General features: G+C 42.0%; 1 protein-coding gene across 1 annotated transcript; it reads left to right on the top strand.

Annotated features, from left to right (window-relative positions):
- The first annotated feature begins 684 nt into the window (after positions 1-684).
- Positions 685-20322, top strand: DNAJC12 (DnaJ heat shock protein family (Hsp40) member C12). Its single transcript, XM_060768918.2, has 5 exons — positions 685-930; positions 3720-3798; positions 11228-11367; positions 14114-14306; positions 17810-20322. The coding sequence occupies exons 1-5, from the start codon at positions 853-855 to the stop codon at positions 17902-17904; spliced, it is 585 nt and encodes a 194-aa protein (XP_060624901.2). The 5' UTR covers positions 685-852; the 3' UTR covers positions 17905-20322.
- The last annotated feature ends 4208 nt before the right edge of the window (positions 20323-24530 follow it).

Below are 24530 nucleotides of genomic sequence, written 5' to 3'. Positions count from 1 at the left end.
TCGTGTTTACTCGTGTTTTATTTTGAAATTGTCATATGACTGATCAAATAAATAAATATTATTATTATTATTATTATTATTATTATTACTGTAGTATTAGTATTGATGGAGCCCCGGTGGCGCAGTGGGTTAAACCCCTGTGCCAGCAGGACTGAAGACCAACAGGTCGCAGGTTCGAATCCGGGGAGAGGCAGATGAGCTCCTTCTATCAGCTCCAGCTCCCCATGCGGGGACATGAGAGAAGCTTCCCACAAGGATGATAAAACATCAAATCATCCGGGCATCCCCTGGGCAATGTCCTTGCAGACAGCCAATTCTCTCACACCAGAAGCGACTTGCAGTTTTTCACGTTGCTCCTGACACGACAATTTTTTTTTAGTATTGATTAGAATTTGGAAACAAAAATCCTAAAAGTATTTTATTTCTAACTAAACTAGTTTAAAATATTTAAAACTTAAAAAAAACAAATTTTATTTAAACATCTAACTTGCAGAACTAACACCCTGGGAAGGAGAAGGGGGAAAACAGTTGGGTTTAGCTCTTTATAAGAATATGAACCCAGACAGCACTATTATTTTTTAAAGGATTGTGCAAACTACAAACCCCGTGGAGCTTTGCAACTGTAAACAGTGTTTGTCAGTTGCTTCCACCAATCACAGCAGGCCAATCCAGGGGTGTAACTGGGGAGGGTCGGGTGACATTCGTGTATAAAGCCAGCCGCAGAAAAATCTCAGCATCATTGCCTGATATCTGTTGTCTCGTACTTGTTTTAAAATAGCCTTTGGCTGTGCAATTAATATCTGTAGGCTTCTTACCTTTCACATTTAAGAGAACAGAAACAGGTGGAAACAAATGGATGCGATTCTGAACTGCAGACTGGAGGAAATGGAAGATTACTACAGCTTGTTAGGCTGTGATGAATTGTCCACAGTAAGAGTTGTTCTTTCTTTTAAGCTTTTATTGATTTCTCTGGTATGTGTGTGAAAGTGATAATTTTTTTCCTGGTCTTTCCCATCATTTTGCCATTCTTTGCATATTGATTGTAGTCGCAGATATGTTGTCTTACACAGCTTTTTGGACTTATTATCTGACATAATAACCCCTTCAAAGTTAATTGTATGCACATAGTAATGATCTGACATATGTTTATCGGATTATGCTGTTTTGTGAGCTTGAAGGAGTTCTGAATATAAATTTTGGAATTTGCTGTCAAGTTAATCATTTGGAAAGGTAAAATAAATATATCAATTAAAGAATGGTATAAAGAACTATGGAAAATAGCAATAAATGATAAATTGACATGTAGGTTAAGAGTCAGGAAACGGGTATGAAAAGAAAACAACTTTGATGAAATTTGGGGAAAATTGGGTTGTTGTAGGTTTTTCTGGGTTATATGGCCATGTTCTAGAGGCATTTTCTCCTGACGTTTCGCCTGCATATATGGCAAGAATCCTCAGAGGTAGTGAGGTCACCTCACTACCTCTGAGGATGCTTGCCATAGATGCAGGTGAAATGTCAGGAGAAAATGCCGCTAGAACATGGCCATATAACCCGGAAAAACCTACAACAACCCAATGATTCCGGCCATGAAAGCTTTCGACAATACATTTGGGGAAAATTTATTGAGAATTAGGAAAATGTATTGAGAAGTAGATGGGAAATTACCTCCACAAGAAGAAATGGTATTTTGGAAAGAGAATGTAAATTGAAGTGGCTCAGAAGTGGGGGGGGGGGGGGGGGGAGGGACAGAGGTGAAAAAAAATGTATACAAGATATATACACTTACTAGCGGTCCACTGCCATGTGTTGCTGTGGCCCAGTCTGGTGATCTGGAAAATAATAAGAAAGTGTTGGTTTCTAATATATCTAATGTCTTGATGCTTGTGGGTAAACAGTATTTCTTGCTGTTTCTTTGCCAGTGTTGATGTGGAGAGTGTCTGGTTCGCCTACTCTGGAACATGCAGCATATCATTGTCCATCTTTAGGGCTCCCTTTCAAATCCTTTGTTAGGTGGACTTTGATTCTGTTTTCTTGCCCTGGTGAAGGGAGTTGGACGGAATGGCCTTAAGGCAGCATTTCTCAACCTGGGAAGTCAAGACCTCGGGGGGGGGGGGTCATCAGGGGGGTATCAGAAGGGTCACCAAAGACTACCAGAAAACACACTATTTTCTGTTGGTCATGGGGGTTCTGTGTGGGAAGTTTGCCCCAATTCCATCGTTGGTGGGGTTCGGAATGCTCTTTGATTGTAGGTGAACTATACATCCTAGGAACTACAACTCCCAAATGTCAAGGTCTATTTCCCTCAAACTCCATCTGTGTTTATATTTTGGCATATTGCGTATTCGTGCCAAGTTTGGTCCAGATCCATTATTGTTTGAGTCCACAGTGTTCTCTAGATGTTGGTGAACTACAACTCCAAAACTCAAGGTCAATGCCCAGTAAATCCTTCCAGTATTTTCTCTTCATCATGGGACTTGTGTGTGCCAAGTTTGGTTCAATTCCATCCTTGGTGGAATTCAGATTGCTCTTTGATTATAGGTGAACTATAAATCCCAGCAACTACAACTCCCAAATGACAATATCATAATTTTTTGAGTGATGGCCACTCCTTGTGTTGTGAGACCTTTTGTTGCCAAATTTGGTCTGATTTCGTTCATTGGTTCTTTTGTTTTTAAGGTACTCATTATGCACAAAGCATTTATATATATATAGATAGTTGATGTAATGAATTGAGGATGGAATATAAAAGTATTGAAGGTATTGATGTATTCTAAGAAAACCAATAAATATATATATTTTAAAAATTAATACAATTGTTGCAGATATAAGTCCTTGGCCTGAAGCCATATAGATCTTATATGCAATTTGATGAAACACTGAAACAATGGTTGGGAAATTAATATACAATCAATTTTGCATCTGTTCAACTATAGAAAACCACTTTCTATGTTATATAATAAAAATATTGGTAAATGCTTTTTAATTAGCTTTCCATTGTGCTTTCTCTGCATCTTCTACATTCTGATCACTAATTAAACTGGAATCTTTCCACCAATTAAAAAAAAGTTAATCATAACATTAGGCTATGCATGATCATTTGGAAGTGCTAGATGGAGACATTCTGTATGCAAGGTGCTGAAAACCACATCTACAACATATGTTAAAGGAGTATTTCAGATTGTACATGTTTATGGGCATACAATAACATGGTGCTGTAAAATAAATAAATGCTGGTACATGCAGAGGCGGCCCTAGGTAATTTTCAACGGTAAGCAAACAGTATTTTGGCGCCCCCCCCCCCTCTCCAAACCAATCACTGATATATATTTTCTGTTTGTCGTGGGAGTTCTGTGTGCCAAGTTTGGTTCAATTCCATCATTGGTGGAGTTCAGAATGCTCTTTGATTGTAGGTGAACTATACATCCCAGTAACAATAACTCGCATATGTCAAGGTCTATTTTCCCCCAAGAGCGCCCCTGGGCAAAATCAACTATACTGCAAATGCTTACTTTGCGTAATGGGTTGAGCCGCCCCTGGGTACATGAAATGGACCGACAATTCAATGAGCTTCACTTGTGCCATCAAATAAACATTACTCCCCTCCCTCAATAGACAGTATTGTATTTAAAAAGTGGCATGTGAAAGAGTTCTTTTTTGTGTTTTCATTGTTACCATAGTATTCATATTTGTATTGATGTGCAGTTTGTATGTGTGTCTAGGTTGAACAAATTGCTGCAGAATTTAAGGTGAGAGCACGTGAGTGCCATCCAGACAAGCATCCTGCAAACCCACAAGCTGGTATGTGACCATCCTCATTTCTTTTCTAAAAATTCAACAGATTGTATTATATGGAGTGTCCGGATTTTGGGGGTGTTTAGGCAATCTATCCTTTCTTAATCTGGAAGAGGAGTGAATGAGGATTTCCATTCTGCTGCCACTTCTCTTCCCCTCAGAGTGGCATTCACTTGTCTACAATCTCCATCTATGTGTTATTACCAAAAGGAGAGAAAAGTTGAACTTAATAGTCCAAAGATTCAGGATTTTGATTTTTTGGCTTTCAGTCTGAAATGGTCAAAAGCTGTGATGGGAGACTGTGCCTGCAGCAATTTGAACATATACTAAGTTTTCTTTTTCTACATATGCTAGATCAACATTTCTCAACCTAGGGGTCGGGACCCCTGGGGGGGGGGGGTCGCAAGGGGGTGTCAGAGGGGTCGCCAAAGACTATCAGAAAACACAGTATTTCTGATTTATTTATTTATTTATTTATTTATGTACAGCTTTTATATTCCGCCCTTCTCACCCCGCAGTGGATTCACGGCGGATTACAGTGTACACATATATGGCAAACATTCAATTTTTGACATACAAACATATACAGACATACACAGAGGCTATTTAACTTTTTCTGGCCACCAGGGGAGTTGTTGCTTTCATCGTCCATCTGCGACGCTGATGAAGCACTTCCGCATTCCCCGCATGCTTCCCCGCTGGAATGCTTTGCTGGAGTCTTCTTTATGGCCTCATAAATCAGTTAATTTAGCCTCCCCACACTTTAAGGTGGTACCTTATTTTCCTACTTGACAGATGCAACTGTCTTTCGGGTTGCAAAGGTCGACAACAGGCTATACACAATTGGTTGGAAACCCACGCCAACCCGGGCTGGCTTCGAACTCATGACCTTTTGGTCAGAGTGATCTTAATGCAGCTGACACTCAGCCAGCTGCGCCACAATCCCGGTACTTTGATGGTTATGGTGATTTTTTGTGGGAAGTGTGGCCCAATTCTATCATTGGTGGGGTTCAGAATGCTCTTTGATTGTAGGTGAACTATAAATCCCAGCAACTGGAACTCCCAAATGTCAATGTCTATTTTCCCCAAACCCCACCAAATGTTCACATTTTGGCATATTGAGTATTCATGTCAAGTTTGGTCCAGATCCATCATTGTTTGAGTCCACAGTGCTGTCCAGATGTAGGTGAACTACCACTCCAGAACACAAGGTCAATGCCCACCAAACCCTTCCAGTATTTTCTGTTGGTCATGGGAGTTCTGTGTATCAGGTTTGGTTCAATTCCATTGCTGGTCTAGTTCAGAACGCTCTTTGATTGTAGGTTAACTATAAATCCCAGCAACTCCAACTCCCAAATGACAAAATCAATCCCCAACCCAACAGTATTCAAATCTGGGCGTACCAGGTATTTGTGCAAAATTTCATCCAGTGAATGAGAATACATCCTGCATATCAGATATTTACATTACGATTCATAGCAGTAGCAAAATTACAGTTATGAAGTAGCAATGAAAATAATTTTATGGTTGGAGTTCACCACAACATGAGGAACTGTATTAAGGGGGTCGCTGCATTAGGAAGGTTGAGAAGCACTGTGTTAGATAGTCATCCACACTAATCTGGTTTGAATCTAAGTTATTGTGGGATTCAAAATTTTGAATTTTCTCCAAAGAAAAATGCTAGAGGGGTATGTTGGAGAGGCAGTGGGGTTTCCCTTGTCTCTCGGAGTTCCTCTCCAAAATTGTGTTTTTTCCCCCATGAGAAATTCATTTAGCCTCTATTAACACACATACGTATGTAACATGTAGCTAGCTAAAGAGAACTACAGGAGCCAACAACAAGATTGAGATTTATGTAACTAAGACTGAGTAATGTGTGTTCACTAGGTTCTTGTGGGTTTTTTCGGGCTATAGAGCCATGTTCTAGAGGCATTTCTCCTGACGTTTCGCCTGCATCTATGGCAAGCATCCTCAGAGGTAGTGAGGATGCTTGCCATAGATGCAGGCGAAACGTCAGGAGAAATGCCTCTAGAACATGGCTCTATAGCCCGAAAAAACCCACAAGAACTTAGTGATTCCAGCCATGAAAGCCTTCGACAATACAATGTGTGTTCAACCTACAAAACCTAGTTCAAGTTTGTGTATGTGTTTTACTTAATATGATTTATAGCAGTGATCTCTTTTTGTTCAGGAGTTATTAGAAGCCAAATTATTTCCTGTTCAAATGTTATTAGATTGCCAAATAGGTAGGAGATGAAACACAACTGGAAAATTAACCTGTAACGTGTTTGGTAGATGTTCGTCAATCCTGACAGCTTTTGAATTCAGTGATTTCTATTTTAGTAAATGGGAATACATGAATCATCATCATCAACATCATCTCCAGCATCAGAAAGGTGACTCACAGATAACATATACCTCTTCATAACCTTTACACAGATGGGTTACTAAGGATGTGAGCTTGTGTTTCTATTATAGTAGGGAAATTTTGTATTTACACTGGAGATGATATACTGTAGTACATCTAAAAGAGTTTCCTCCAGGGCTTGCTTGTTGATTATCTGATATGAATGATTTTTGGCTGGCCAAGCTACTACGTATAATGCAATTGGAACTATTTCCCCCATTCCCTTTATAGCAGAAAAGGTTGTCCTTTGTTGACTTAGCCAATTTTACCTCCTCATGGCTGCATTTGAAATCCAGAAAACCCACCAGATTAATTTCTCTTAAGCTTAGTACACATGATGCCATGGCATTTACCCACATGAAAAGTCAAACATTGTTTTTGTAAAAAATGGAGGAAAAAAGGATTTGGTAATTGTTATTTTCTCCCTTTCATTTGGCTCAGTTGTGATTACCGCATGAAGAAACTGGCACAGTATATTAAGTAAATCTTGAAATCTGTTATAGATTGTCCTTATATGGAGCTAGATTTTCTTTGGGTTGTTGTAGGTTTTTCCGGGCTATATGGCCATGGTCTAGAGGCATTCTCTCCTGACGTTTCGCCTGCATCTATGGCAAGCATCCTCAGAGGTAGATGCCATAGATGCAGGCGAGAATGCCTCTAGATCATCATCATCATTATTATTATTATTATTATTATTATTATTATTATTATTATCTTTATTTGTAGCCCGAAGGACTCGATGCGGCTTACACAGGCCAAGGCCTCAATAAAAACAACAGCATAACAAAACACATAACTTAAAGCAAATCAACAATAAAACAATAGCAATAAACAATAAAAACAATACATCATGACACAATAAAACTAGGGCTGGGCCAAATGTGAAGGGTACATATTAAAAAGTGCTTGGTGTGACAGATGGTATGTTGGAATTCAGGGTAAGTGCAGTGTGCAGACAATCTTAAAACTCTGATAAAGCGCTTCTGGGACATATTGCTGGAGTTCTTATTCTAGAAAGGCACATCGGAACAGCAAGGTATTCAAGCTCTTCCTAAAGACTGCCAACGTAGGGGTTTGTCTGATGTCTTTGGGGAGGGTGTTCCAAAGTCGGAGGGCTACCACAGAAAAGGCCCTGTCCCGCGTCCCCGCCAAACGCGCCTGCGACGCAGGTGGAATCGCGAGCAGGGCCTCTCCGGATGAGCGGAGAGAACGCGTGGGTTCATAGATGGAGATGCAGTCATGCAGGTAGGCTGGTCTCAAACCATTTAGGGCTTTGTAGGTAAGCACCTGCACCTTGAATTGGGTTCGGAAAATAAACGGCAGCCAATGTAGCTCCTTGAACAGGAGGGTTGACCTCTCTCTGTAAGGAGCACCAGTTAACATCCTGGCCGCCGCCCGTTGGACCAGTTGAAATTTCCGAGCCGTTTTCAAGGGCAGCCCCACATAGAGCGCATTACAGTAGTCCAATCTAGAGGTGACCAAGGCATAGACCATGGCCATATAGCCCGAAAAAACCTACAACAACCCAGTGATTCCGGCCATGAAAGCCTTTGTTTTCTTTGTTTTTGTGTTATTTATTTATTTATTGTATCAAAAGCATTGCATACATTAGTATAAAACTGATAAAAATAGAAGGAGCGCAGGCGGCTAAACATCCTTTGACCAAAAACAGGCAACAGCAACGGCATTGTCTGTAGCCTCCAACAACTCTTCCTCTGTACATGAGGCAGAGCACAACGGACAAGCATACAGATGCAGAGTTGTCTGTTCTGCTCCACAGTCACACAAGGAGAGGGATTCTTTTAGGTAGTGCCATGTTGCCAGGTTGTCTTTTGATCTCCCCACTCCACTTCTGAGTCTGTTCAGGGACTTCCAAGTTGCCCATTCTTGGTTTGCCCCTGGAGGAAGACCCTCGTGGAGGGTGGGGGGGATCCAGTTGGGATTTCCTGGTCTAGCTGCCCAGAGGGCTACCCTTGCTGTTGCTGGGGGGACGCCAAGAGGAGTGGTAGTTCTCATAAAGCTTTTCCTTGATTTGAGTCTACTGGGAGGAGGCTGGTAGCCATGTAGTGGATGGCTTTCACGGTGCTCAACCTTATTTCTCTCACATTTAGCAGCAACTTCCCATCGCACATCGGGGGGGGGGGGGGGGGGGATGCCAGCTAGCTCGTAGAGTTTAGAAACAGGTGTAGGTTTAAGACATCCTGTGATTATTCTGCATGTTTCATTCAATGCTATGTTCACTTGCTTTGCATGTTTTTGTGTTAATACTTATTTTTTGGGAATGGATATGTGTTCTCTCGTTATTCTGGATAAATATTTTGCACTCTTCCTTTTTTGGCTTGTTTTTTCTTTGGCCTGGTACTCCCATTATGATTGTTATCCTGTGCATTATTACTTGGGAGCCTGTCTTATTGACTGCAGTGATACTGACCTCTGTGTAAAGATGCGTAAGAGTGAACTGCAAGGTTTGAGACTGAAGACTTGAACATGATATTTGAGAGAAAGAGCGAGGAAATGAGAGCACACTTTCCTTACTGTACATGTGTTCATTTTTCACTGTTGTCACCCTTTTCAAATTTTGGAAACTATATAATACTAGCTTTCTAAATCAAGTTGTTTATATATACAGTATATTTCACAGGGAATTAGCTTGTCAATGCTTGCCGATCATGCTGGATATATATTACCACCAATATCAGTGGTAATATATCTTTCAGTAGGAGTTGTGTGCTACTGTATTAATATTGACCACTGTGGAAACAAGATACTGGACCAGTAGGTGTGTATCTAGATGACATGATGGCAACAGTCTTGGACAGCAATGACTTCCAAAGTGACCCATTTAAGGTGGAATCAGGTGTCAAACAGGGATGTGTTATTGCCCCAACTTTTATTTTTCATCTTCATCACTATGATACTTCATCTTGTTGATGGGAAGCTTCCCACCAGAGTGGAAATCATCTATTGGACAGATGGCAAGCTGTTTAACCTCAGCAGAAGATCTACAAGCCACTCTAAACACCTTGGCAGAAGCATACGAGAAGCTCGGCTTGTCACTGAACATCAGGTGTCAAAACGATGTGTTATTGCCCCAATTTTATTTTCCATCTTCATCCCTATGATACTTCATCCCGTTGACAGGAAGCTTCCCACCGGAGTGTAAACTGATGGCAAGCTATTTAACCTCAGCAGACTGAAAGCCAAAACCAAGGTTACAACATCTGTTATAGAACTCCAGTATGCTAATGACAATGTCATCTGTGTGCATTCAGAAAAAGATCTACAAGCCACTCTAAACACCTTCGCCGAAGCATACAAGAAGCTTGGAAATTAGACTATGAGATGGCAAACACTGACCGTTAATGAGGTGCAATTGGTTTGTATTGGTTTTATTGGTTTTATTGTTGTAATGCAGGAACTGTTTGTTAACCGTTAATTGCTGCTATATTGTTTTATACTACTGTTATGTGATGCCGGCATCGAATTGTGCCTTTGTAAGCTGCCCTGAGTCCCCTCCGGGGTGAGAAGCGTGGGGTAAAAGTAACCGAAATAAATAAATAATAAATAAGGTGCTTGTTTATAAAGCTATTGTCCTCCTAACCCTGCTGTATGCCTGCGAATCGTGGACTGTCTACAGACATCACATGCAACTTCTGGAACGATTCCTTCGGTACTGCCTCCGGAAAATCTTGCAAATCTCTTGGGAAGACAGGCAGACAAATGTCAGCATGCTGGAAGAAGCAAAGACCACCAGCACTGACGCAATGGTTCTCTGCCATCAACTCTGCTGGACCGGCCACGTTGCCCGGATGCCTGACCAATAACTCCCAAAGCAGTTGCTCTACTCCGAACTTAAGAACGGAAAACAGAATGTTGGTGGACAGGAAAAGAGATTTAAAGGTGGGCTCAAAGCCAACCTTAAAAACTCTGGCATAGACACTGAGGACTGGGAAGCCCTGGCCCTTGTGCTCCAGCTGGAGGTCAGCTGTGACCAACAGTGCTGCAGAATTTGAAGAGGCACGAATGGAGGGCGAAAAAGAGAAACGTGCCAAGAGGAAGGCGCATCAAGCCAACCCTGACCGAGACCGCCTTCCACCTGGAAACCAATGCCCTCACTGCGGGAGAAGATGAAGATAGGGCTCCACAGTCACGTACAGACCCACCAGAACACTAATCCTGGAAGACTATCCTACTTGACCAACGAGGGATTGCCTAAGTAAGTAAGTAAGTAAGTATCTAGATCATACATATGCAGGAGTTTCATTCTGCTTTAGCCATCTTCTCCCCATTTTAGAAAAGCCCCATATCTTTAGTTTTTTTGACGTAACTAGAATGTAATGATGGCAAATTCCATCAAATCCCCTTGGACTATAACACTAGAGCTTCTAATAAAGAATTTTATCTCAGATTACAAATCCCAGGATTTCCTCGGTGTGTCAAAGTGCTTATAGTTATATAGAATATGTACATCCCAGGGTATTTCATATGTTCTTATATAATGTAATATGCAAGCATGGCGTGGAGTGTTATGAGAGTTGGGCCAGGACTCCACTGATCAGGGCTCAAATCTTTGCTTCATGAGCGGGTGGCCCTGGACAAGTCACTCTCTCACAGGTATAAATGAAGGCAAAGGTCAGTCTTCTTTGAACAAATTTTGAAAATAAAACCCTGTGACGGGTATGGAAAATAACTTGAATGCGCACAGCAACAAATGCAAGTAACAAATCTTTCTCAAATGTTTCTAACCCTCAAATGCTTCTAACCCTGCAAGTGAAATATTTCTCTTGTTATGTTTTGGAACATTTCTGTTTGTTTTTAAAGCTAGAAAAATAAGATCTCTGTGTGTCTGTTTTGGATTAATATTGATGTGGCTTGGGGTTGGCACTTAAGATGGCAAAGCAGGAAACCAAAATCTGCTTCTTCACTGTCTTGTTGAAATAAATCAAAAGCAGAAAAACGATGTTGATTATTCAAAGTCCTAGAAGGAATTAATCTAATTTAAACCTTTCTTCTGTGTCTGGTTTGTAGTGGAAAATTTTCAGAAGCTGCAGCAAGCCAAAGAGATTTTGACCAACGAAGACAGCCGAGCCCGTTACGATTACTGGCGGAGAAGCAAAATCACCATCCCATTCCAGCAGTGGGAGGCTCTGAGCAACTCCATCAAAACAGTTAGTTTTGCTTTATGCAACTATATTTCCTGGGGAATGTAATTAGCTATGCCTGTTTGTATGAAAGGGGAATTATGTTAGGCCTTTAGAATTTGCTATGGTTTGGTTCCTGGACCTCCTCTGAATACCAAAATCTGTGGATGCTCAAATCCAATTACAGTGACATAGTAAAATGAAACTCCTAATATAAAATGGCAAAATCAAGGTTTCCTTTTTGGATTTCATTTTTTTCAAGCCATAGGTAATGGAATCAGTGGCTGCAGAATCCATGGATGTGATGGGACAACCTTACTGCAGATTATCTAGCTTAATGCTATCTACATCATTGTCCCACTTCTACACTGCCATATAATCCAGAATATCAAAGCAGATGATCCACATTATCTGCTTTGAACTGGATTATCTGAGGGCACCACCAGACAGGGCTTAAATCCATGTTGAAGTGGGTTTAAGAAACCATCTTTGGTGCAGGTTTAAGTCCCCATGCTAACCCACAAAAATGGGCTTTCCCGATGGGGTGCCCCATGCCACCCCCCCCCCCAAAGCTCTTACAAGAATAGATAACTCACCAGACTGCCATTAAAGTACTGCTGGAGTCCTCCTGGTGTGTAGAAATGATGGGACAGGAGACGCTTTTGCTCCTGCCTCCCCCGTCTCCTTTCTATGCACTGGGAGGACTCCAGCAGTACCTTAATGGCAGCCCAGTAAGTTATTTATCCTTTTAAAGTCTTTTGGAGGAGTTTTGGGGAGAAGATGGGTACCATCTTGCTCTTCCGGGCTTTTGGAAGCCTGGAGAAGCGAGATGGGAAATGGGGACAGATAGTTCCAGATAGTCCAGGAACTGGGTCGTTGTAGGTTTTTTCGGGCTATATGGCCATGGTCTAGAGGCATTTTCTCCTGACGTTTCGCCTGCATCTATGGCAAGCATCCTCAGAGGTAGTCGCCTCCAGGGGCGGCTCAACCCATTACGTACAGTAAGCATTTGCAGTATAGTTGATTTTGCCCAGGGGTGCTCTTGGGGGAAAATAGACCTTGACATATGCGAGTTGTAGTCACTGGGATGTAGAGTTCACCTACAATCAAAGAGCATTCTGAACTCCACCAATGATGGAATTGAACCAAATATGGCACACAGAACTCCCACGACGAACAGAAAATATATATCAGTGATTGGTTTGGGGGGGGGGGGGCGCAAAATACTATTTGCTTACCGTTGAAAATTACCTAGGGCCACCTCTGGTCGCCTCACTACCTTTAACCCACTTACTTGCATTCTTGTGATCAATTGTAGATTCCTACAGGATAGGGAGTTGGGCTTGGTGGCACTTGTGGTTGTTTCCAGCTCTGTGATTCTGTGAACTCTCCTTATAATATTGGCAGGGGGAGGGGAGATGGATGTATCTCATTAAACACTTGGGTAAGATGTCAATTAGAAATGGCAGAAGCTTCTAAAATTAGGAAACCAACACTCATTCATTTCAAAAAGTTTGAGGGGACAGGGAAGAGAAGAAAAACGATGAAGCAGCAGACCACACAGAGGAAGTAAAATCAGTACAAGTTCTCCAAATATAAAAAATGGAATTCCTGTTCTGTTAATTCCAAGGAGAGAGGAGAATGAAAGTGGAATGCACAGCTCATATAGCACAACGATGATATCTTGACATAGATGGCTTGCTAGGACCAGTGGAAAGAAATCCCATTTGTGTATTTGGTCCTTATTTATTTATCGTATCAGGAGCAAGCCAAACAGTTGTATTGCATTTTAAATAAACAAACAAAGAAACAAACCACAAAGTTTGCAAGCTTGGTAGTTGATTAAATGTCCTTTGACCAGTAGCTGGCCACTTGGAGTGCCTCTGGTGTTACTAAAAGAAGGTCCTCCATTGTGCATAGAGCAGGGCTCAGGTTGCATCGCAGCAGATGGTCTGTAGTTTGCTCTTCTCCACACTCGCATGTCATGGATTCCATTTTGATGCCCTATTTCTGAAGGTTAGCTCTGCATCTCGTGGTGCCAGAGCGCAGTCTGTTCAGCACCTTCCAAGTCGCCCAGTCTTCTGTGTGCCCAGGGGGGAGTCTCTCATTGGGTATCAGCCACTGATTGAGGTTCTGGGTTTGAGCCTGCCACTTTTGGACTCTCGCTTGTTGAGGTGTTCCAGCGAGTGTCTTTGTAGATCTAAGAAAACTATTTCTTGATTTAAGTCGTTGACGTGCTGGCTGATACCCAAACAGGGGATGAGCTGGAGATGTCACTGCCTTAGTCCTTTCACTTGGCCCTGGTAGCCACTTATTAACAGAATGCTTCTGCCTCCTTCATGGTTCTAAAGTTCTGTTGCTAAAGGAGCAGCCAGCTCTGATCAGATTAATTTTTTTTTTTAAAAAAAGGAATTAACTTGAGAATGTAAGATGGGGACAAAGTCTGAACTTTTCAGCAGCCTAGTGTCACTTTTGATGGACATCATAGGACAGTTTACTACAACCCTAAAGAGACAATTTCTCTTGAGGTTGCTAACTTAGGAATGAATTAGATCATATACTTTTTCTAAAGAAGATCTCAGATTAAATGTCCAGCATATTCACGATCCACTTCTTCTCATATCTGCAGCTCTCTACGTGATTCCTTTCAAGTAGCACCCTGATTTCAGTCTGAAACTCTCCCAAGGATTTTTTTTCTTTTATTGTTGAATGTGTGTTTTTGTAACACAAAATGATAGAGTTCAAAAATGACACATTGTTGTTTTCTGTCTAGTCAATGCACTGGGCTGTCAAAGGCAAAAAAGAGCCAATGCTGGAAGCTCCTGATTTACCTCTTAACAATAAGAAGGCTGGTGATTGTTCCCAGAAGGAAGAACACAACCATGGAGAATTGTTAGATGACAAAAAGGAGCTGGAAGGTTTTGCTCCCTCTGATGATATCTCACCAAAGAGCCCTGGTTCTCCTGGTAAGGGATCTGTGACATAAGAATTTTTGCTGCTAATTTACTGGGTGGATGCATGCTGGCAAAATATGCAGTCTCTTTACTTCAGATTTGAGGATTTATCTTCACTGAAGTTTACTTTTGTCTCAGATATGTTTTTTTCTGATTGTACTGATCCATGTGAGCAATATAATCTCTGTGCACAGCCTATCTGATTGGCCTACACTGCAAATACAAGAAATTATAGGCTAGAGAGTGTACAGATCTTATCTCTAGCCCATGCAGGGCATGACATAATTTCTGTCATAAATCAATAATGCCATAATGTTCATGTCTTCCCTAGCAGTGCATCTCAGGACCCTTTTACACTATCATATAATCCAGATTATCAAAACAGACAATTCAGTTTATCTGATTTGAACTGGATTATAGGGCTGGGCAACCACGGAAAAATATGTTTCTAAAATCGATTCGTTTTTGGGGGTTTTTGCGTTTCGATTTTTAAAAGAATTCCGAAATTTTTCTTTTAAAAAGTTTGATATTTACGAAATTTTGTAAATTACAAAACAATACAAAACAATTATGAAACAATTACGAATCGATTCGTTAATGGCGGACGTGACCGCGCAATACGCTAAAAAACCTCCAAATGGGACAGGGGGAACTTCTGAAGCTTCCCTCTCCCTCTGTTGTTGACTGTTGGTGTGATATTTATAATTTTTTTCACTGATTAAACAAACAACAACTATAAAACTTGCCCCAGACATGCGGAAATCATAACGAAATGATTTCAAAACGATAACAAAACAAATACAAAACAATTCGAAGCAATTACGTTTCGTTTTTTAGTTGCTCCTGAATGGTTCGTTATCGCTTCGTTATAAAAAAAAATAACGAATTTTTAATGAATTACGAAATTACGAAACGAAACCACCCAGCCCTACTGGATTATAGCCACCCTGAGTCCCCCCCCCCCCAGGGGTTGGTACAAATATCCGAAATAATAATAATAATAATAATAATAATAATAATAATAATAATATAGAATCATAGAATCAAAGAGTTGGAAGAGACCTCATGGGCCATCCAGTCCAACCCCCTGCCAAGAAGCAGGGATATTGCATTCAAATCACCCCTGACAGATGGCCATCCAGCCTCTGTTTAAAAGCTTCCAAAGAAGGAGCCTCCACCACACTCTAGGGCAGAGAGTTCCACTGCTGAACGGCTCTCACAGTCAGGAAGTTCTTCCTCATGTTCAGATGGAATCTCCTCTCTTGTAGTTTGGAGCCATTGTTCCGCGTCATAGTCTGCAAGGAAGCGGAAAACAAGCTTGCTCCCTCCTCCCTGTGACTTCCTCTCACATATTTATACATGGCTATCATATCTCCTCTCAGCCTTCTCTTCTTCAGGCTAAACATGCCCAGCTCCTTAAGCCGCTCCTCATAGGGCTAGTTCTCCAGACCCTTGATCATTTTAGTCGCCCTCCTCTGGACACATTCCAACTTGTCAAAATCTCTCTTGAATTGTGGTGCCCAGAATTGGATACAATATTCCAGGTGTGGTCTAAGCAAGGCAGAATAGAGGGGTAGTATTACTTCCCTAGATCTAGACACTATTCTCCTATTGATGCAGGCCAAAATCCCATTGGCTTTTTTTGCCGCTACATCACATTGTTGGCTCACGTTTAACTTGTTGTCCACGAGTCTACATTGTGATATACTCCAGTTCCAAGCAGATTATCTGGATTTTATATGGCAGTGTAGAAGGGGCCCAATCTTTTATTTGTCTCAACAGGGAGGCAGATGAAATTCAGGACCACTGTATGAAGGCAATAGGATTCAATGTTAATTGGCACATGTTTATTTATTTATTTATTTATTGCTATATTTATACACTGCCCCTCTCAGCCCAGAGGCGACTCGGAGCTGTTCACAAATTGGCAACAATTCGATGCCTCAACAATTATAACGAAATTCTGTTAAAAACAACAGCATATGATATAAAAAAAATATAAAAACCATACAAATCACACATTACTCAGTCTTGCTGGCGGGCTGTGTAAAAAGCTGTTGTTACTGAGAAATTGCTGATCCTATGGGACTTTGATATTGTCATATTTACAATTTGCAGACTGGAGAGAATGTCGATTAGCTTGGGATCTTCAAGGGATCTGTATTTATTTATTTACAGCATTTCTACCCCACTCTTCTCACCCTGCAGGGGGACTCAGAGCAGTTAACAATGGCAAAGATTTGATGCCGCAATAACTACAATTATAAAAGCAAAATAAAATCATACAATATAATACATGAAAACAACATTAGTTATCCAATCATAAAAGCATTTCCATTATAACAACCATCTGGTCCAATTCACTGTTCAGGTGCCGTTATATAACGTTTTCAGTTTTCTTCTGAAAGAAAGGAGGGAGGACGGCGATCTAATTTCACTGGGGAGCGAATTCCACAGGTGGGAGGTCACCACCGAGAAGGCCCTGTCCCTCATCCCCACCAGCTGCGTTTGCGAAGCTGGTGGGACCGAGAGATCTCAGACTATGAGGCGGAACGTAGAGGGAGATACGTTTGGACAAGTAAGCTGGGCCGAAGTCGTATATTGAAAAACTTTGTGTATGTTTGGCAAGTCCAGGGCCAGATTGAGTGACGTGCACATCCTAATAGTCCCAGTTCTTCCTTCCCTCTCAAATACAAGTAGTCCCTGAGTTACAACATCCGACTTACAAACAACCCATAGTCAAGAATAGGAGTGAGACAACGGGAAGTGAGGTGAAATCGACCCCTCAGAAATGAAATTCATTCCTGAAAGAGTTATGGGGAAAAAAGTTTTATCACCAATCCTTGCTTCCACAACAAGCCAAATTTTTCAAAATCCAGTTATCACAGAGACAGGAAGTGAGCGAAACCGTCTAAACAAGGGCACAGACAGCAAAACAAATGCCACAGGGGTGTTAACCCTTCCATTTGCTACTCAAAGCTAAGATAGATAGATAGATTAGATAGATTGTTGTTGTTCATTCGTTCAGTCGTCTCCGACTCTTCGTGACCTCATGGACCAGCCCACGCCAGAGCTCCCTGTTGGCCCTCACCACCCCCAGCTCCTTCAAGGTCAGTCCAGTCACTTCAAGGATGACATCCTAGATAGGCTGGAGATACACTTCAAGATGTACCTGTTCTGACTTACAAACAAATTCAACTTAGGAACAAATGTAAAAATAATGATCTTGTTTGTAGCTTGGGGACTGCCTGTACATAGTTTCTCCTATAGCAGAGTTGGAGCAATTATGGAGCTCACGGGCTGTATATGCCTTGCTGGGTCTCTTGCACTGTATCTGGAGCAACCCCAGAGCTTCCCCTTTAAAAAAGTTTTCTGGTTAAAAACTGAGAGCCATCCTTCTAATGGCTGTGGAGCCAGTTGTTTCTGTATCAAAAGAAATTTTATTTCATGTTTACAGTTCTGTAAGATTGATTCTTTCCCTCTCTTCTTCATCTCCTCTCTTTGTTTCCGTATAGGATTTTCCGATCTAAACTGTTGGCATTTACGTTTCCGCTGGTCGGGCGATACTCCATCTGAACTCCTGCGCAAATTCAGGAACTATGAAATATGAAGCAGAGGACGCAATAATGTGTAGATGACCAAATAAGTGTTGAACCTCGTGTTCACTATTTCAGTATTTTTGTATATGTTTATGCCAACAAATATTATTTTTCCATTATATGGTTTTGTAATCGTTGCCTTGTGAAAGATTGCCATATCAAAGATTGCTTTTGTTGTGAGCTGTGAACTTTAGCTCTATATTTATTCTTTACTAGCATACCTAATATATGGATCGTGCCTTTTAGCAACTTTTCATTGCAGTTCACATTTATCATATACATGATTTATTCATTGAGGCCATAAAATAACTTACAGCCTGTAGACTTTTTCTCTTACTATATTCCTTCCATCATCATCACCATCACCATCATCATCATCATCTTTAATTACTTTAATTACTTATTAATTGCCCTCCATCCGAGATGCTCCAGGCGATTTACATTGCATTAATTATACAGGATAAAACACATACATACAAATATTAAAATTAACATGGGTCAAATGCTCTAGTAAAAAGCCAGGTCTTAAGTGCTAGGATAAAATGCCCTAAGTCACGCATGGCTCTCAAATAGGGAGGCAAGGAATTCCATAAGGCAGGGGCAGAAACAGAGAAGGCCCTGCGTCTGGTGCTTTCCAAGTGCACTTCCCTAGGACCCGGTATATAGAGCAGATCGCGTTGGGATAGTCGTGGTGACCTCCGATGATGGTCTTTGGCTCTTCACGTCTGTCAGCGCTTCTACACTGCCATATAAAATCTTCTGCTTTGAACTGGATTATATGGCAGTGTAGAGTCATATAATTCAATTCAAAGCAGATAATGTGGACTATCTGCTTTGATAATCTGTATTATATGGCAGTGTAGAAGGAGCCTTAGTCACCCAAATACTCTTAAATGATAAGTTGCCAGATATCTCTAATTGTGCAAATGCTGAAAAATTGCGGATGATGATGATGATGATAATAATAATAAAAAAACTGTATTTATACCCTGCGACCATCTCCCCAAAGGAACTGGGGATGGCTTACATGAGGCCAAGCCTAACAACACATCAGTAAAAACAAAACGGCAAGCAAATAAAACAGTACAATTAATATAACTTACATATAAACAATAACACAGAGAATTTAAAACCTTATGGCCAGGCCAGATGTAATAAATGAAATTTAAAAAAATACTTCACAAGCCATCTAAAGATCATTTGTGGTGGAAAACCTCTGAGAACTTTTCCCCTGGCTTCTCGCTGGGCAAAGGTTGCATGTCCTGTTCTAAAGGAAATTCTTTACAGGCCCAGCACGCGACAGAACATTCAGATTCAATGTTATGCCCCTAGGACCTTCTGGGCGTGAACAGAGGTAGGATGTATCTAAGCAGGAGGGTTTAAAGGAAATGTAGGGAGAGCAACCCAACGGGTAGTTTTGCAGGGAATTGGTCAGAGCAGGGCATTGTTTCCTTTATTCAGGGAAGGCACACTGGAACAGCCATATTTTCAGGCTCCTCCTAAAGACTGCCAATGTGGGGTCTTGCCTGATATCCTTGGGGAGTGAGTTCCAGGGTCAGGGGGTCACCACAGAGAAGGCCCTTTCCCTCGTCCCCACCAATCATGCCTGCGAAGGGGGCGGGAGCGAGAGCAGGGCCTCTCCAGATGATCGAAGAGATCGTGTGGGTTCGTACACCGAAATGCGGTCACGCAGGTAGGCGGGTCCAAAACTGTTCAGGGCTTTGTAGGTAAGAACCTGCACCTTGAATTGGGACCGGAAAATGAACTGCAACCAGTGGAGCTCCTTAAACAGGGGGATTGATTGCTCCCTGTAAGTCGCTCCAGTTAGTAACTTGGCTGCCGCCCGTTGGACCAATTAAAATTTCCGAGCCGTCTTCAAGGGCAGCCCCACGTATAGTGCATTACAGTAATCCAATCTGGAGCTGACTAAGGCGTGGACCACCACGGCCAGATTTTGTGTGATAAAATCTATATAAATAAAAATGTAATGTTCGTTTGTAGGATTAACATAACTCAAAAACCACTGGACTAATTGAGACCAAATTTGGACACAATACACCTATCAGGCCAACAAGTGACCATCACTCATAAAAATACTGAAAAACACAGCAGAAGAGACTTAAAAACCCCCCCAAAATCATTACAATGTATGCACAAAACCACATATATACACAAACACACATATATACACATATACACAAACACCGAACTTGGAGGACAATCTTACTTGGGCAACGAGGGATTGCCTAAGTAAGTAAGTACACAAACATACACACACATATACACACATATATACACACAAACACATATACACAGACTGGGCCACAGCAATGCGTGGCAGGCGACGGCTAGTTCCAAAATAAAAAAGAACACCAAATGCAGGAAAAAATGACAGATTTTATTAAAAATGTGCCAAATGTTTGTTTCTCGGATGTTTTGATCATTTTTTCTTCACATAATTGCCTGTTGTATAGTCTTCTCTGTTTGCTCTACTATATTGTGCTACTGAAAATATTTAAGTGTATCTATTATTGCAGAGTAGGGACTATATATGTTCAGTTCAAGCTAGGGGGTTTAGAATTTCAATAGGAGATCGAATTAAATGAAAACCAGCCATTATTTACTATGGAGCATTGAGCAGTATGCTCATTGTTACCACTAGCAATAGTAATACTCTACTTCCCATCAAGCCTGACTATGATGGCAAGAGCTGATGGGTGTTGCCAGGCCCCTAGCCAGGATTTTGATTGGGGGGGGGGGGGGTTGAGTTTGGTTCGGGGGAGGGGATGAGTCTGAGTCTATTTGGTTGTGCATTTAAGTAATCAGATCTAATTTGCCAAATAGTCACTGTTGAATGTTTTTATGTTGAATGTTTTTATATTGTAAAATGCTATTTTAAATTGTAAGTAGCTCGGAGAACCTTGGTGGAGAGCGACTAATTAGGAAATAAAGTGAAGTGAAGTGAAATGAGTGAGAGAGGATCTACTCTAGAAACCTTTTGTATTGTTATCCCAATACCCCCATGCATATGGGATATATTGAGCATGGTGATCAGATCATGATATGAATACACATAACAGTTTAAATAATGTAGCAGTAAGGCCTTCTCATGGACCACCCTGAGAATTTCGGGGGGGGGGGGGGGCTGAACCCTCTCAACCCCCCCCCCCCAGCTACATGCCAGCCTGAGCGAGACACATGTCCCACATCTTCACTGTACAAGATCCAAACAATGTCATTAACGACATGTATAAAAACAAAGGTAGCACTTTATATACTATATCCCATTCGACTGATGAAGCGGGAAAAGAGACGGCTAGAGGGCGTGTGGCGAGAACTCCATGACGGAGCATCGAGATCAGCTTATGAGGCATTTAGGGAGTCCTATGAGCATGCTATCACCGAGGCAAAGCAAGTATATTATACCTCTTTGATAGCGTCTGCTAGCTCACACCCGGCAAAATTGTTCAAAATAATTTGATCTCTAACGACGGTTCCTATCATCCCAAAAAGTGGTGATTAGGCCCCTTCAGCTGAGGTTTTTCAGAGCTATTTTGCAGACAAGATCTCGCTACTTCGCCGGGACCTCCCGGGCACAATTGATACAGTGAGAGAACTTGAGACTCCGTGGTCACTTGCTGGGCCCGTCCTCAACCGGTTCATCCCGCTGGACGCAGAGGCTGTCAATAGGCTCATAGCTGTAGCTAGACTGACCACTTGCTCCCTCAATCCGTGTCCCTCTTGGTTGGTGAAATCCTGCTTGGAGGGATTACGTGACCCTCTGTTGAAGATTATAAACAGCTCCCTTGAGCAAGGAGTTTAAAAGAGGCGGTGGTCTCTCCCCTGCTGAAGAAACCAGATTTAGATAGTTCAGTTCCCTCCAGTTACCGCCCAGTTTCGAATCTCTCGTTCCTGGGCAAGGTGATTGAGAGGGCAGCAGCGGAGCAGTTGCAGCAATTCCTAGACGACACAGCCGGATTAGATCCCTTCCAGTCCTGCTTCCTTGCAGGGCACGGGACAGAGACTGTGCTGGTCTCCATCACGGATCACCTTCGATGCCAACTTGACCAGGGCGGGTTGCGCTGCTTGTGTTATTGGATCTTACAGCAGCATTTGACACATTCAATCACAATCTTTTGACCCACTGCCTTGCTGCTGTTGGAGTCAGGGGGACAGCTTTAAATTGGCTGTCCTCCTTTCTTCATAACCATGGACAGCGAGTGGAGAGGGGAGGCCTGGTCTCTGAGAGGTCCCCTCTATTTTGTGGGGTTCCTCAGGGGGCCATTCTCTCCCCTCTGTTGTTTAACATCTATATGCGACCACTTGCTCAGCTGGTTTGAGGTTTTTGGGCTTGTACAGCGTTACCAATACGCTGATGACACTCAGCTTGTGCTGAAGATGGAAGGCCGACCGGACTCTGTATCCAATTATTTCCATCAGTGCCTCAAGGCCGTTACTGGATGGCTGTGTGCCAGCAGGTTGAGGGTGAATCCAGCAAAGATGGAGATCCTATGGCTGGGTCAACCGGGCAGTGGGGATATCCAGCTGCCTACCCTGGATGGCGAGGCGCTACACCCGTCATCATTGGTAAAGAGTCTGGGAGTCCTTTTGGACCCTCTGCTGACGATGGAGGCCCAGGTCTCTGCCGTTAGCAGAACCGCCTTTTTTCATCTGCGGCAGGCTAGACGGCTGGCCCCCTACCTGTCCAGGGACAACCTAGCTACGGTGATCCAGGCTACGGTCATTTCAAAACTGGACTACTGTAACGCCCTCTACATTGGCCTTCCTCTGTCGGTGATCCGGAAGCTCAAGCTGGTACAAAACACAGCTGCTCGGCTTCTTGCGGGAATTCCGATGAGATGCCACATAACACCAATCTTACTGCAGCTGCATTGGTTACCAATTGAGCACCGGATCACTTTCAAAGTGATGGTACTTATCTTTAAGGCCTTGCATGGTCTGGGGCCGATGTACCTGAGGGACCGCCTCACCCCTTACCAACCCTAGAGATCCCTCCGTTCTGAGGACCAAGATCTATTGGAAATTCCCAGTATCAAGTCCTTGCGTCTAACAGCAACCAGGTGCAGAGCCTTTACAGCAGTGGCACCATCACTCTGGAATACTCTGCCACCTGAAATCCGTGCCTTGCGGGACTTATCAGCTTTCCGCAGGGCATGTAAGACATATCTGTTTCGACAGCCCTTTGATCTTTGATATTGCTGTTTTTAAATTGTTTTTAAATTGTGTTAGATTTTAGCCTGTTCTTGTAAGCTGCTCCGAGCCCCAGGGGAGTGGCGGCATATAAGTTTGAATAATAAATAAATAAATAATGAAAAATGAGAGACCAGCACATCCACAACCCAAATTATGTACATCCAGTAAAATTCAGTGGTTTGTGTACTGGGCTACAACTTTGGAGAAGGGGGTTTAAGTCCCTGCTCAAATAGCTCTGTATGTGTTTGTGAATAAAGGGAGAAATGAAAACTAAGAATTGTATTTAATTATGGACTGAAGAACATCACCCATGAATATGGAACTCTTATCAGACCTCAGAGCAAATGCTTTGGGAATTTCCTTCAGATATCACTCATATGTTATAAAAATTGTACTGGTAATTTATATGGATACTTCTAATGCAAAACTATGTAGCCATGATTCTTTGTCCTATTTTGAGTGGCTTCATTTTTTTAAATAAAGTCATTTTTTGCCTTATAATCTGAATTTTGTCTATTTTTGTTTTTCCTCAATAAAATAAAATTTAATAGTAATAATAATAATAATAATAATTTATTTGTAGACCACCCTATCTCCCAAAGTGACTCGATTATTAGAGTTAATCACAACAGTGGGGAAGGAGGCAATTCTGGGAAAAAAACCACCCAAGTTTCTACTGTAGATCCCTTTTAGGCAAAAAGCATTTCTTTCTTTTGTTATGTGATATATCAAATGGTATTATGTGAAGGGCCACCCAAGACGGGACGGTTGTGGCAGAGAGGTCAGACCAAGCGTGATCCCTGGGGAAGGCAATGGCAAACCACTCCAGTATCCTTGCCAAGAAAACTAAATGGACCAGTACAACCAGAGATATGTCGGTATGCCATTGGAAGATGGGACTCTCAGGTCGGAAGATGGCCTTGAAGGAGCTGGGGGTGGTAACGGCCGACAGGGAGCTCTGGCGTGGGCTGGTCCATGAGGTCACGAAGAGTCGGAGACGACTGAACGAATGAACAACAACAAAATTAGTATAGTAGCTGGAAAAGCAAAATGTCTAAGCTGGTCTTCAGTAAACTGTGTGTTCACTGCCAAAATAGAAACTAGCAATGGATTTCCTCCTTAGCTTTTCGGAAGCCCTTACCTCTTATCCTTGTCCCTTCGTGGCTGGATGGATGGTGAAATGGATACACCAACTTTTTTTGGTAAACAGGTCCCACATAGGTACTTATATTTAGAATATGTTTAATATTCACACACAATGAACAATATTAAAAGAGGGTTAAACCCAACATTGTTCTACTGATTGACACCCCTGTCTTCTGATTTCTCCAGTACCTGAAAAGGATGGGATTGGCTTTAGATGCTCCAGGTCTGTAATTCATGGTGAGGGTTGCAGTGTGAAGGGAAGCCTCCTACTCATATT

The sequence above is a fragment of the Anolis sagrei genome, chromosome 3, assembly GCF_037176765.1.
Source record: "Anolis sagrei isolate rAnoSag1 chromosome 3, rAnoSag1.mat, whole genome shotgun sequence".
Taxonomy (NCBI): Eukaryota; Metazoa; Chordata; class Lepidosauria; order Squamata; family Dactyloidae; genus Anolis; species Anolis sagrei.
This window is presented reverse-complemented; position numbering and strand designations above follow the sequence as displayed.

What these genes read in the sequence shown, in the direction of transcription:
- DNAJC12 (XM_060768918.2), top strand. Translation starts at nt 853, where the DNA reads ATGGATGCGATTCTGAACTGCAGACTGGAGGAAATGGAAGATTACTAC. An exon ending in GCTGTGATGAATTGTCCACA is followed by an intron (nt 931 to 3,719) that starts GTAAGAGTTGTT and finishes ATGTGTGTCTAG; the next exon opens with GTTGAACAAATTGCTGCAGA. An exon ending in TCCTGCAAACCCACAAGCTG is followed by an intron (nt 3,799 to 11,227) that starts GTATGTGACCAT and finishes TCTGGTTTGTAG; the next exon opens with TGGAAAATTTTCAGAAGCTG.